The 14,702-nt window shown below is 49.5% G+C and overlaps 1 protein-coding gene across 3 annotated transcripts in view; it reads left to right on the top strand.

Moving 5' to 3' along the window:
* FBXO31 (F-box protein 31) overlaps positions 1 to 8,374 on the top strand; it is a 28,130-nt gene extending 19,756 nt beyond the window's left edge. For all 3 annotated transcript variants that reach the window (XM_062618368.1, XM_062618367.1, XM_062618369.1), the window contains 2 exons: positions 340 to 689; positions 1,812 to 8,374. In XM_062618368.1, the coding sequence (XP_062474352.1) occupies positions 340 to 689; positions 1,812 to 2,034 (573 nt within the window). In that variant the 3' untranslated portion in view covers positions 2,035 to 8,374. The remainder of the gene's footprint in view (positions 1 to 339; positions 690 to 1,811) is intronic.
* Positions 8,375 to 14,702: the final 6,328 nt, after the last annotated feature.

Raw genomic sequence — 14,702 nt, 5'->3', positions numbered from 1 at the left:
TACCAAATGTTGGCAGCTTTTCACTAAGGCCAGGCTAGGGAGCTCCTTTCTCTCTGCAGGGAGGGATTCTGTCAAAATGCAGTTACAGCTTTGACTTTCTTTCACCCTTGCAAGTACAGCCTGACTTGCAGCTTTTAATTTAAAATTCTCTTTCTGGGAGGCAAAAGTCAGACGTGATGTTGACATCTCAGGGAGCAGCAAACAAGGTCCAAGAGGGGTTTTATTTTGTTGCCAGATTGGTGATTGTAGAATAGGGTGAACTATGCAGAAGTCAGATGGTGGACATGGGGAGAATACTGGTCTGAGCTCTGCAGCCAAGCTGTTGTTTTCTGTCTGTAGGGAGATCCCAACATCCCGGCTGGACAGCAGACTGTGGAGATTGACCTGGCGCATCCTCTGCACCTGGCTGACATTGAGAACCTTCGTGATTTCAGTGAGCTCTCTCGCATTGTCCTGGAGGTCCAGGAGCAGGTGCGTCGGGAAGAGCAGGAACAGGAACACCGGCAGGAGGAAGAGGACCCATCCCAGCCTGCTGCAAAGCCCTTGGGAGGAGAAGGTGCCGAGGGGGAAGACACCGCAGCAGGAACGGAGGGGTCAACCCAGGACAAGGCACCAGCTTCCCAGCCCTTCGTGCTGCCCATAGGAGTCATATCGAGGAATGAAGATTACCCCCGGACCTGCCGAATTTGGTAATGGGGGGTGGTGGGTTTAGAGCCTGGTCATGCCAGGCAGTTTTTGAAACAGAAGGGGAGGGTGTATCTTTGAGATCTGTTCTGTTATTTGCTTGCCCGTTACCTGGATGTGGATCTCCCAGCCTCTTGTCCTCAGATTTTGTGCTGTCACTGCCCTGCTAGGTGTTTATCCTGTTTCTTCTGAAGCAAGCACCTCTCCCATAATTCACCCATTCCCCTTCTTTTGTATGTGTTTTGTTTTCCAGAGCTGCCCAGTTTCTGTATTTGAAGATCTGTTCAAGCAGCTTCCCATTCCTGTGTGTGTCATTTCTGTTCCTTGACTGTCAGAACACAGTGCTCTCTCCCACCCTTCCCTGACCTCTGGTACCTTGAGGCAAGCTCTGGAAGGTGCTGAGCACCCTAAGCAGTCAGTACAAGTATGCAGAGAGCCTTGTTGAAAGAGACCTGGGGTCAGTGAAGCAGCATACTAAATGAAGTGTGGAAAAAAAGCCCAAAAGCTGAGGCTTAGGCAGGTGACCTTCAGCCAAACATCTGTGCTCATGGAAAAACCTACCTATAGCTGGTTAATCCCCAAAGATCCCTGCTGTCACAACCGAGTTGTGTTTGAGTAAAACCCTGCTCCACCTGCTGCTTGCTTGGAGGTTAGGCTGACCTTTACTCCTCCCCAGCTCCAGTTAGACTTTCCTGTTGTTTAGATCATCCTTTCTCTCCCTTCCCCTAGGTTTATCACAAGGTTTGCCTTTATGGTCACTCTCTCAACATGCCTTTTCTGTGAGGATTGTCTGGGCTTTGGTTGATCCTTGAGTTGCAGGAGTAAATCTCAGATGGATTATTGGGATGAATTACAGGAAAAAACCAGCCTCAGTGTGCAGGGGCTAGTTAGGATAGCCAAAAGCAGCAACCTCCAAATAGCAGCGAAGAGTTTCTTTACTTAAAATGGTATCAACAGTGTTTTGAGCTGTGTGGTAGGAGCTGAGTATAAAACTGGCTGTTCTGTAGCACCTGGCAGTGTGTTTGACAATGGCTTGATCGTACTTTTGTTTTTTTTTTATTTTCTTATGAAATGTGAGAACATCCATAATTACCTAACATCTTTTTTTTTGCTATTCTCCTTTGCAGTTATTATGGGACGGGGCTTATTGCTGGCCACGGCTTCACCAGCCCTGAGCGAACACCGGGTGTGTTTGTGCTCTTCGATGACGACCGCTTCGGATTCATCTGGCTGGACCTCAAGTCCTTCAGTCTCTACAGCCGGATCAAGGTGGCCTTCCAGAACGCCGACGCACCTTCCCGTGAGGCTTTCGATGAAATGCTGAAGAACATTCAGTCACTGGCTACTTGACGGGTAGTGATGGACAGGGCTAGGGGTTGCAAAGGCTGCTGCACTCCCCCAGCCAGAGCTTAGATGGGGATTCCTTGCTCTTGGTACCTCTGAAGAAAAGCATGCACTTTTAATAAAGCCTTTTTACCCCAAATGTACACATCCCGGTTAAAATATCCATGACTGTCCTTTCCTCCCTGCCACTCCACACTGCTCCCTAGCAGTTCTTGTTACCCAGTCTGTAACATAGCTTTGTATAGCTGAAGGGATCCTGCAGAGGAGGAAACAGACCTTTCATATTGCAGAAAACGAATGTATTGGAACAAAAGTAACTCGAGGTCAGAGTTGGATCAGAAGAACATCTAATTGACAGGATGGACACAAGCCCTCTGCTCTGACCATTAGCAGTCTCGTGTGGAAAGAGCTCTTCTGCAAGGAGGAGACTCATTTAAAGCCTTTGCTACACTGTAGGATGATCTGTCCCCCTGGGAGACTGGCTTTACTGTCCTGAAAAGCTGTGTAGTCCCCAGCTGCAAACTGTGTGGCTGCTTAATGTCACCATTGACAAAGCATATCCTCCTCTCCAGAAACCTTTCTCTGGGTGCAGCATTGTTAAGAGAGGCTGGTGTAATACCTGCAGTCCTTGGTTTAGTCATTGCAGTGGGTGGTTTTCTTTGAGAATTTCCTTTGAGAATTTCCCTCAGCTTGGCAGCAAGGGGAGGATTCCCACTGTAAATGACAGTGTGTGTAGTGTTGCCCTGGATTCTGGAGCTTGATGGATGTGCTGTCCCTGGAGCTCCAAGTCTGGGTGTCTCCCTGAGCATGAAGGAGATTATTTTTCTTACAGCAGCTGGGTATGGAGCTGGAAGTGACTGTAAATTGCAGATGCTGGTGCATTCAGATTGGCTTTGTACCTGAACAGTTAACCTCAGATCTTTAAAGTCGGTCTGAAAATGTAAAGGAAGAAGAAAAAAGAAAACCAACTGTGAAATAAGCCTAGCTGCAATCTGATGACTGCTGTCTGTGATGGGCAGCAGAAGGTGGGATGCGTCACTGGTACTGTTGTAGCTCCTTTCAGGTGTCACTCTCATATCAGGTTGCCCTGTGAAGTCTGAAGGAGCACTGGGGGATTCTCCTAATATTGCAGTGGCTTGTTCTGGCATGTTTCACAGTTGATGCTGTCAGGTGGATGCTGCTTCTTTTCTCTTAAGAACCTTCTATTCCCTTCCTAGTTGTGCTTGTTTCATCCTGGAGGACTGCTGCTTTAACAGAAAGCTCTTGGGCTTAGTTTGTTTCCGTGATACCTGCATTCTCTGTGGCAGACCTGAGCTCCACTGGAAATGAGACCCTACCTTCCAGGTCTCTGCAGGCTGCAAAGCAGATTCCGTATTGACTGTTCTATTCAGGAAAATTCTGGCCAGTGCTAATGTACAGACTGTGAGTTGTGCTATAAAGCATCAGCACTTGCATCAGCGCCTGTTATTAATCCTGTGTAGAAAGAGATGATAGGGACCCTTGTGTGGAGAGAAAAGAGCTGTTAGTAAGGAACGTCTTGGTTACATTCAAAATACATCCTTTGCTGCAGCTGCTCTCTGGCTGTGATGATAAGCTCCATATTTATTCTCTTCCTGCTACCAGACAGATCTCTGTCTAACAAAACTCTGCCTTTGTATCTTCTTCAGGTCTTGGTTTGTAAATGTGTCTCTACATGTGTACAGTCTGTACATGTCTGTAGTAGAATAAATTCTTCTATCTCTTCCTGATGTTTGGAGACAGCAAGAATAAGCGGGATATATCCCTTCTTATTCTGGGCATCAATACTGGCATTATGGTCAGGTAACAGCCCTGCTATGGATGTATTAGGATATATAACAGCAAGATGAAGGGCAGTATTGCTATCTGCATCTGTCAGATTCAGGTCAGCATCATGCTGTAGCAGAACAGCCACACACTTTCCTTGCTGGCGCTGTACTGCCTTCATCAGTGGTGAACTGTAATCACTGTCAAAAAAGTTTAGCTTACACTTGTTTTCTATTAGGTATGTAACAACATCGGTTTGCACAAGCAAGATGCAGGGGTGTCTGCTCTGCCTTGTCCCACCCATCGATGCTGTGCTTCTTCAGCCCCTGGGCCAGGAAGGGAAAATTCAGACCCCTTCTGTGGAGAAGTTTCAGTCACAGCCTGGTTTCACTGCGAGCAGCTTTTATTCTTGCTCTCACAAGGGCTTTTAGCCATTTCTGGCTCTTGAATGTTCACTCAAGCTGTGTGAGAACCGAGTCTCCAGCAGAGACTTGGAGCAGAAGGTCACGTCACTCACAGGATTAATTCCTGTCTCCTTGAATATAGTTTTACAAACCTCTGGGAATTTGAAGGTTGATTTGGGGCACTTGTTCCTTTGTTTCCTACTGCTTTGTCGGTAGTGGAAAACCTGCCTCAGTGTTAGAGGTGAGGATGTGAAGTGCGATTACCATTCTAGTGAACAAGCTATAAAAAACAGGTTATTTCTGAGCAGCCTGTTAGAGGTGTTCCTGTTGTCATCAGCAGAGGGTAGAGCTGACTTGGACCTGACCCCAACACGTAAGGCTGTGAGAGAGGAAGGGTGGCAGTTCTCTGAGCCTTGGTGCATGGGCAGGAAGGTGAGCTGAAGCAAAAATTGGGCAGCTCAGCGTTTTGCTGAGCCAGGTTCTGAGCTGTGTGCAGAAGAACAACTCTTCTTAAGCATAACCTTAATGCTTAATCTTGCAGACACAGGTTTCCAGCTCGATGAAAGCAGATTTCTGGGATACCTAAAGACATTAGGAGTCTGGCATCTGGTGGCCACTTTGTCTTGGAGCTCGCTGTTAGGCTGGTGCAGCCAGTACATTGACTGCTTTGTGTTCTGCCTAGCAGCCTCAAGGGATGAGAGAGGTCCCCTTGGGCAGCTGTTTAAATTGCTTGTTCCCAAAATCAGCTCTGCTTCAGCTTCAGATTTGCATTGTGGATTCCTCCTTCCCTCGATGTCCCTGCTCACCCAAAAGAGATAAAAATCCTGAAGTTTTATGTAACTGATTTAATGGTTTTTGTTTTTTAAAGTAAGAGTGAAAATCCAGACTGCATTGAATGCACTGTGAGCACTTGGCCTGAGACCTGCCTCAATGTTTCCTAAGAACAGACACTGCTTTTGTACCTACTCTCCTCACTGTAACCTGCTGTGGTGGGTTAGTGGAGTGTAAAGGTGGTGTAGGTATGCTCCACTGATGTATCACAGGATGTTTTTAGTAGTTGTTACCTGCAGCTTAAAGTCCCCTTGATACCAGGAGTCTATTGGGGATTGCAAACCTATGGTAGCAGTTGGTGTTTTGCTCAGTGCTGGATACGGGTCTGCTTTGTCACTTGGATGAGGACCTGTTGGTTGGCTGTTGGCACAGGCTGTGCATCTACTGTTCTCCAGACTAAGACAGTTGTTCTGCTTGTAGCTTGTCCCTTCCAAACCTTTGTAGTGGCAGTGGTAAGGGTCTCCTTTTTGAAGGTGGGACCTGCTTGGGTGGCTGGAGAAAAGGGCTTTGCAGAGAACTGATTGCCTCTTGCAGGAACTTCTCATAGCTCAGCTTTGCCCCTGTAGTAGCATCTTTTTATTTATAGCATACCTGGTTGGCCTCAAAATGTCAGTGTGCTAGTCCTGATTAAAGCAAAACTGCTGATACCCTGTGGCTTTATTCTGTCTAGAGCAAAGGCAGTGAAAGTAGCAAATTTTGTATTAATACTCCTCCTCTACCTTCTCTTATCACCTTCTGCTCCTCAAAGCCTGGCAGGCTTTTGTGGCATATCGGAAGAAAATTTCCTCTGATGTGACTTAGGGAGAAGAAAGCTATTGAGAGGGTGAATCTGGAGAGATTGGCATCAATGCTCTGGGTGCTCTTGTGCCTTTGCTGGTTCCTTTGTGCATGACTACATCAGTGTTTCCAGAGAAAAGCAGAATAGAATCATAGAATGGATTGGGTTGAAAAGGACCTTAAGATCATCCAGTTTGAACCCCTGCCATAGGCAGGGATGCCTTCCACTAGACCAAGTTGCTCCAAGCCTCATCCAACCTGGCCTTGAGCACTGCCAGGGATGGAGCATTTACCACTTCTTTGAGCAACCTGTGCCAGTGCCTCAGCACCCTCACAGTGAAGAACTTCTCTCTTATATCTAACCTGAACTTCCCCTGTTTCAGCCTAAACCCATTCCCCCTTGCCTTGTTGCTACAGTCCCTGATGAAGAGTCCCCCCCTAGCATCCTTGTAGGCCCCCTTCAGATAAGTAGCAGCTCTGAAAGTTTTGGGAAGAGGGGAATGAAGAGGAGTGCAGCCAGATGTGGCAGCAGGCGGTTTGGATCTGTGCATCAGCCAAGGGGGATGTGGCTGCAGCCCTGGTCCTGCCTTCCCTTGTGGTGCCTGTGGAAGCAGTGCTAGCAGCACAGTGTTTTCATAGAATCATAGAATTAGGGTTGGAAAGGACCTTAAGACCATCCAGTTCCAACCCCCTGCCGTGGGCAGGGACACTACACACTAGACCATGTCACCCAAGACTCTGTCCAACCTGACCTGTACTTTTGTACTTGTTCATGTTTGGTACGGGCTCCACCACCTCCTTGCATCCCCTGTTTGTTCCCTACTTGTCCAGCTTGCTGTGATAATTCTGTGAGCTGTTGACAGGGATAATGTGTGGTGGTGCCTTGCAGATGGTGATAAATTTCTGGTGCTGATGTGTCCTTGTCCTGTTCCTCTCTGTAGAAAAACCTTGGGGATAGTTTGCTTTATTTCTTGATCCCAGATGGGTGGGAAGTGCTGGGGAAGATGGAAAACAACTTGTCAGGGGTAGGAATACTCTTGGCAGAAGCCTTTTGGACTAAAACGCTAGCAATTAGGTTGCAGAGCAGCATTGCCCTAGTTGCCACAGCAAGACCTTAGGTTTAATTCTAGCTGAGAAACAATATGCAAGTGACTGGCTTACGTTCTTGGGCTGTGTTGTGCTCCTAGAGCGTGCTTTTGGAGTTGTCAAAACCCATGGGTTTGGCCAGCTGGAAAACAAAAGTATCAAAGATCCTCATCCCGCCTGTTTGTTTGCCTTGGACCTGACTTCATAGCTATAAAAGTGCTGTGATCGGGTGTTGGGGTTTTAGGAGACTCACTGCAGTCCACGTGGACTCATCAGGCTTTTTGTTTTACTGAGGAGAAGGAAAGAGGATGGAGTTACTTGTAACTTTGGCTGTCAGCTTCCTGCTAACAGTGAACAGTGCAGTACTGCCATGGCTGCTCTGGAATGGGACAGCAGAGGTTGGATGGCAGTGAGGTAGGAAACTTGTAATGGGGATATAGCCAATTCAGGTTGGAAGGTGTTCTTGGAGTTGTAAGCTACCAGGAAAAAAACAAAATGCAGCTGGCTCAATGTTTACTTTTAAACAAGGGTGACTTTTTACTGCTTCCTATTCATTTTAAACTAGTGGAACTTAATGGGGGTGTTGGGTGTTGTGTGGAGCTGGGTTGTATAATCTCAACTTGCTAGTTTAGGAAATGATAATATATTAACTCTGTCTTGTAGCTGGTTGCTCACGTGGCCAATAATTTTCTGTTGCATTCAGCTGCCAAAGGATTATGTGCTGGCCTTCACTGCAGGCCAAGCACACAGCGTAACTTACCAGTTGGACAGTGAAAGATTTGAGAGGTGTGATCAGGAGGTGGAGTGGAAGATAAGTTACCAAACTGTGAGTGCCACTGACCTTTTTTGTGTGTGTGCGTGCTGAATTATGATTCTGTTCTTTGTTTGGATTGCAGTATTTTTAATTTTGGGGGAAAAAGCACTCAGATCAACTGTGTTCATTAGCTTAATTAAAGCAATCTGCACTTTTTTTGATTGATTAATAATCCTACATCTCTGTTTCCATGTGTGTTTTGCACTCACTACTTCAAGGTTACACCAGTGGATTAATCTGGGCATCTACTGTAGGCTTTGTGTATATGTAACTCTCTATACTTCTTAAAAATGAAGGTAAAACATCAGATCCATGTTCCATGTAGAGCATAGTGCAGAGGAAAAAGGTGAGCTTTTCTTTCGGAAAGGCTGTTTGACATCAAACACCGTGGTTTCATGTCACGGATACCCCTGTGGAACATGGTAACTGTAGTTTAAACAGCTCACCTGTCTGAGTTGTTTTGCTTGTCCTGGGTTTTGAGAGGAACAGGCTGGATAAAAGCTAGATGTGACTTTGCAACACTTTGCCTACTTCATCCCAGCTATCAGAAAGCTGAGCAAAACGCGTGTGTTACTTTTACACCTGATCATTGTTACCCAAGGAGCCTTTTCCAGTTTCAAATAATAAAAAGCAAAGTTTTGTGAACTTACTTCTGTTTGCTTCTTCTTCCTCTGTTGTTCCAAAGGAAAGTGGGCGATGAGTTCCAGCCTCCTGACGTGCAGCAGTCTGTCTTCCACCACGTCGTAAGAATTAATTTTCCCTCGTTTGGATAATTGATGAGCAGTTGAACTGATTTCCTGAAGATGCGAGGCACTCACCCCCACACCTCATGCTGCAAAATCCAGCTTCCCTTGTCCTATTTATGTTTGTTCCCCCTGCATCTACCCAGGAGTGCCTGTAGTACCTGGCTCCTTCCAACAGCAGATGCTGAGGCTGGCAGAACTAACGACCTGAGCCTTGACCAAGTCTTTCTGCCCTCCAAGCCGTAGCTTTCTCTTTCCAAAAGGAAGCATGGAAGCACATGGTAGTCCTGAATTTAGGGGGTCTTTCTTCATTCTTCCTTTGGTTTGGTCTGAAATAGATCAGTTGACACAAAACTAACATGAGGGGGAGACAGTGTGATGGTGTAAGCCCCCTTCTTTATGGAATCTGGCTAACCTGTCTGTATTCCTTACTCCTTTGTTCATGTTTCCCACACACCCCTTCAAATTCACACCCACCTCAGATCTGAACTGCTTTCATTGCTTTTCCAAAATAGTGGCTGTGTTGAAATGGGAGACTTTGTGGTGTAAGTTCAGCCGCCACCAAGGAGCTGCTCATCTTGTGCCAGGGTGCACGGTGGAGTCCCCAGCTCTGTGCGAATGGCCTGAGCCTGTCTTTACTGGAGCAGATGTTGTGCTTCGAGCGTTGCAGCCCAGCTCTGCCAGTAAGTTTCTTGGCGGGTTATTACTATTTTTAAGAACAAACCTTGGCCGTGGGGCATTAAACTACCAAAGTTTACACATGAATTTTTAATCTGGAAACGGCTCTGCCTTGGTGCTGGCAGTTAGTCAAGGCCAGAGCACACACTTAGAGCTCCTCAAGCGCAGTTTGCAATGAACGTGTGACCTCCTTTCCCCCCTGTTTGTTTTTGTTACCACCGCCGCTTTCCCCTAATGCCACGAGTTAATTTTCTGGTGCTAAAGGCACATCTGACCCCACTCCTTTATGTGAAGTGTTCTATATATAATCACGCAGTCGTTCAAGCCTTAGCAAGGGAGAATAGTGTAACACGCAGTAACTCCAACCATATGTTTGGCCTTCGAGGAGCACAAATGTAGTTTCTCAAGTGGCAGCGTTTCTGAACACCAACCACATGCACCTCCCGAATGCTGGCTTGCAGCCTCCCCTCTCCTTCCAAGGAAACTTGGAGATGTGAAGGTTCAGTGCTGGGCAGCCTAACACCTCCTGGAGAGGAGTGGGGCTAAGCCTCATTAGACCTCCTTTGCTGCAGCCCCTCGCCAAGGGGTAAGGAGATATCCATGATCTGGATGAGCTGTTCCTCAGCAGGTGGGTTGTTCCTCCCAGCTCGATGATGGATGAACTGCTTTTTCCATCTGCTAGGGGTGAAGTCCTCAGTGTCAGGGGCAGTTATGGGCTTTTAGCTGTGCAACAGGCAGGAGGTTGTCTCATAGTTGTTAGCTTAGAAACTATGGCCATGCAAGGGTAGATTTTTCCCTCTTTGGGCAGATGATTGCTGTGAATAGGCACATCCCACGGTGGTTTGGGGCGGTGTTTGCAGCTGGATCTTCATCCCCTCTTAGGTCTGTGTCTCTTCTGTGCCAAAGAGGCCACCACTGCCATTTGTGGCGATGCTGCTTCTTGCTACTTGGCTTGTTTCTAAAGCAAGGCTTCGGTGCCTTAACACAGAGCCTGTTGGTTCCACTCAGGAAGGAAGGAAGGTAGGTGTTCATTCTCAGTGCTGCAAGCGTGTGGCTGAAAACCCGTTCCCTGTGAGTCCAACTGCTGGCAGCAGCTGGAGACCTTACGCTGGGGTAAGGATGGGGTGTGGAAGTGGCATCAATTTTGCCATTCCCGCTCAATGCAATCCTTCTGCCTTTCTGCTCAATGCTGGTTTTATTTTTGGCTCTTTTCAGATGAGCACTGCTGGGCTGGGCTGTATTCTCATGCCAACTGGCCTGGCAAGCCAAGCTGTGTTTGGTCCAGATGTTGTGTAAGCTTATCCAGAGCATCAGCACCCTTGAGCTGTGTGAAACCCTGTCTTGCACACTGCCTGCCTGGTCTCCCTGCTCCCTAGGGAATGGGCTGGAACAAAGGCTTTCGTTCAGTGCCACTTGGGAGGGTTGAATTTCTCACTGTTCTGTGCTTGTCAGCCATTTGGTTTACTCTGAGGCCTTTCCTTCCTGTGAGAAGGGAGCAGCATCTGCCTTCCCTTCTGCAGGAGGGGATGGAGGGGACAGATCCACGCCATCACTCTCGGGGGCTGTGAGTCCATGCTGAGTCCAGGGACCAGGGGCAGAGGGAGGAACTTTACCCACTTCACTCTGTGCTCCAAGCACTGCTGATTCCCACTTTCCAAATCATGTGGAGAAATGTCTGGCTGTCCAAACCAGGGTGTGCCCTCTCCTCTTTGCCTCTCTCCCTGCTGCACAGACATTGAGGATGATGAGCAATTTGCAGTGTGTTTTGCTCACCCCGCTTCCCAGCAGTGCTTTGTTTTTTCCTCCTCTTCCCAGTGCAAAAGGTTAATTAGTACCAAGCTCTACGTGGCTAATTAAAGACTCCTGAGCTATTTCTGCTGTTCCCTGGAGCTGTCACCCTCTGGCTCTCTCACTGCCAGCTCCTGGATCACCGAGGTTCTGTCTCTCACTGCCAGCTCCTGGATCACCGAGGTTCTGTCCTGCGCTTTTGGGACCAGGATTTAATGTCACATCGCCCCCATTGAACCCCACTTTGGGAATCACCCCCCCCCCCCCCCTTGAATCCAGGGTCCCCATCCCAACCTCCTGGCTCCAGGAAGCGCTGCAGCCATGCTGGCCTATGCTGCTCCGCGGCCGCCAGGGGGAGCCCAGAGACTGGGCACGGGCACGCTCGGGACAGCGCACCCGGGACCGGGCACCGAGGGGACCGGGGACCCCCAGAGCATCCGTAACCCCCGATGGGGACACTGGGGGCACCCACAGGGACCCAGCACGACACGGGGGACCCAGCACCCTCAGGGTGCTCTGCCACTGGTCTCCACTTTTGCCCCATGGGGGACTTGTGGACCTCGGCTTTACCAACCTCCGTGCCTGGAGGATGCCTGGTCCAGGGGGATATGGGGATGATGCTTTCTCCCACCAACACCCAGTGGGAAGTGCTGAGCTGGTTAAGGAGGCACTGACCTCTCTGGGAACGCAGCATGGGATGAACCAGAATGCTGGTGCGAAGGGCAAGGGAGAGTGGTGGGAGTCTGTGGCCACCAGCCGTTGTCTCTCTCTGGTTTGTTCAATAAGTGGCTTGTTTGATGTGCTTACTTCCCTGCTGCCTGCTCTGTCCCACTGACCATCAGTCCAGGCTGCTGGAACAACCCCCAGTGCGAGCAGGGCCCAGGTTGTATGGAGCCAGAGTGACAACAACGATGTTCCTATCGTGGCTGGGTCTCCCATTGGGGCCCATGGGCTGCTGTGGGGCCAGGCTGGAGCATCTCTCCTGCTCACCCACCAATGCACCCTTCCCCATGCGTTCCAGGTGAGCCGGTTCTCATCAGCACATTCAGTCTGTCGCTTGCCAAACCCACCTCAGCCACTGCGAAGGTTTTGTGTTCAAAAGCAGCCATTGAGGATGCAGCTGCTTTAAATCTGTGTGTGAGTTCTCTCCCTGTCAGCCCTCAGGTCTCACCTCTCTTGCAAATGCTCTTCTCTGTGGCTCGCTTCTCCCTGGGGCTTTTCTCACCTTCTCATCCCTTTCCTCACCTCCAGGAACCCAAATTAGTCACGGACTAGGGCAGGTCTCACAGCTCACCCCGGTGCCTGCAGTCGCTGCTCTTCTCATGGAGCTCCGTTTGATCCTGTGTCCCTCAACCCTCATTACTGTAATACCTGAGGCCTAGAGCAAGTGTCCTTCTGGCACTGACCTTGTTACCTGCTCCACTGCATTTATCCCACCCTTGCTCCCAGCATATTAGGAGGGTGATTTGCAGCCAAATGCCTGATATCCCTTAATCCCAGCTGGAAGAAGGCAAGCTCCTGTTATCTGTCACTGCATCAGCAGTGCTAGGGCTGCCTGGCTCAGCCCCCTGCATGTTGCTGCTAATTAAAAACAAACGAGGAGGGGTATGGCTGGCAAATGATGCTGGATGGATCCGCTCCATTTAGGAGATCTGTGAGATGCTCAGGTAAATAATGTGAAAATGTGATTTTCTGCCACTCTAGGAAGAAGAGGAGATGATGTGTGCCCCTTTCTGAGCATCTTGCTTGCTGCAGAGAGGAGAAGCCTGCCCCCGCTGGGACCCTTCCCAAAGGCTCCCACATGGATAACGCGTTTGATTCATCCACGACCACATCTTGGCTCGTGATGGTTTGTTAGGGAGAAGGTGCCAAATTGGCCTTCTACTGCACGGTGCCTGACACAAGGGCAGCTGGAGGCAATCACCAGCCGGGGGGGGAGCCTCCTCCTGTCCAAAACAAGCAGATAAGGGCAGCAATGAGGAAAAATAGGGCCGAGAGCAGGCAGGCAGCTGGGAACCAGGCAGCAGGGGCCGTACCCCGGCCCCCCCATGCACACAATTCCCCTCTCCCTCTTTGTTTTCTCTAATTGCACAGTGGGGCCTGCCGGGCACAGCCTGTTTCTTTACTCCACATTGGTACAAAGCTCTGTGGAATGGGGCTGGAACGTGCTGACCTGGGAATAAAGGCCGTAGAAGAGGGATAGAACCGGTTTCGGCTTCCCTGGGGAACAATGCTCGGCCTCTCAGCAGGACATGGCCATGATGGTAACTATGCTCTCGTGTGCTTTGCTCCCAGGGGGTATGGAAGGGCTGCTCCCATGGGAACGCTGCCCATGGAACAGAGTGGGATGGGTCCTCCCACCCCAGCTACCCCAGGGCACCCCTGAACCCCTTGGGATGGATGGGAAGCGTTGGGGCAGCACCACAAACAGCCAGGGCAGGGGTCTGAGCTGATTTAATGCTTTTCTTTAAGCCCTTTGGGTGGGATCTTGGCTTCTCCCACCCTGCATGGGTGCAAATCTCCTTTCGCAACCCTTTCCTTGCCTGCGGCTGGGTTGTTTCACATCTGAGAGGGCTCAAGGTGGAATTACAGCATTACAGACAAAGCCTTAATATAATCTTCCCTGCATGAACAGCGTTGCAGGGGGAAGGCGCAGAGAATGTTCTGCAGAGCGGGGCTTCCAATAAGGCAAGCTGCAGCTCAGGATGTACGCTGAATTGCTTCATCACCGCTCCTAATGGCTTAACCAACACGATCCATATTCATAAATCAAAACAGGAGCAGGAGCGACCTCTGTTCAGCTCTGCTGCCGAGCTGTGATGCATCCAGAAACAAGGGCAGGTTATATATTGCAGGCAGCAGCTCTGTATATATCTTCTGCAGCTGCCACGACTTGGCCTTCGTATTAACTGAGCCTAAGGAGAGGCGATACAATCAGATCTGTCTGTTGGCGTCTGAAGGATTAGCTGAGTCAACCAGGAAAAAGCTGAGCTAATTTATTATGCTATTTTCAGTTCTGAAATGTACCGTGGATGTAATTTCACCCTCAATTACAGACCCCACCGTCCTACAGAACGTAATTATCAAAAACGTTCTTTTTTCCTGCTGTATTTAGTGTTTGGATTTGGGCACCGCGGCGGCAGCTCCGCAACCAAGGCTCTCTGATGAGATCTGGGAAGTGGAACCAGCAGAGACATGAAATGAATGGATCTGTTCTCTCCGGCCAAGGAAAACGTGGTGCAGGGAGGAGAGTGTCACAGATGTGTTGGCAGAAGGACCTGGCAGACCCTGCAGGGCCGAATCAGCTGCGGCTTCTTCTGCCCCTCTGAGGATGGAGAATTCCCCATTTTCCACCCCGAACCCCTCAAAGTGTCTTTGGAAAGCCCAGGATGAAGTCTGGCTTTTTGCAGCTGCCCTTTAGGTGTCTTAAACGTGCTGGAGAGGGACTCTTCATCCGGGACTGTAGTGGTAGGACAAGGGGTGATGGGCTCAAACTGAAACAGGGGAAGTTCAGGTTGAGTGTAAGGGAGCTCTTCCCTGTGAGGGTGCTGAGGCGCTGGCACAGGGTGCCCAGAGAAGCTGTGGCTGCCCCATCCCTGGCAGTGTTCAAGGCCAGGTTGGACACAGGGGCTTGGAGCAAGCTGCTCTAGTGGAAGGGGTCCCTGCCCGTGGCAGGGGTTGGAGCTGGATGGGCTTTAAGGTCTATTCCAACACAAACCATTCTGTGATTCTCTCTCCCCCATGAGCCAGGCGAGCATCCCTCAGTGC

This window comes from Pezoporus occidentalis, unplaced genomic scaffold (assembly GCF_034315485.1).
Source record: "Pezoporus occidentalis ecotype Australia unplaced genomic scaffold, CSIRO_AGI_Poc_V1 ctg20, whole genome shotgun sequence".
Taxonomy (NCBI): Eukaryota; Metazoa; Chordata; class Aves; order Psittaciformes; family Psittacidae; genus Pezoporus; species Pezoporus occidentalis.
This window is presented reverse-complemented; position numbering and strand designations above follow the sequence as displayed.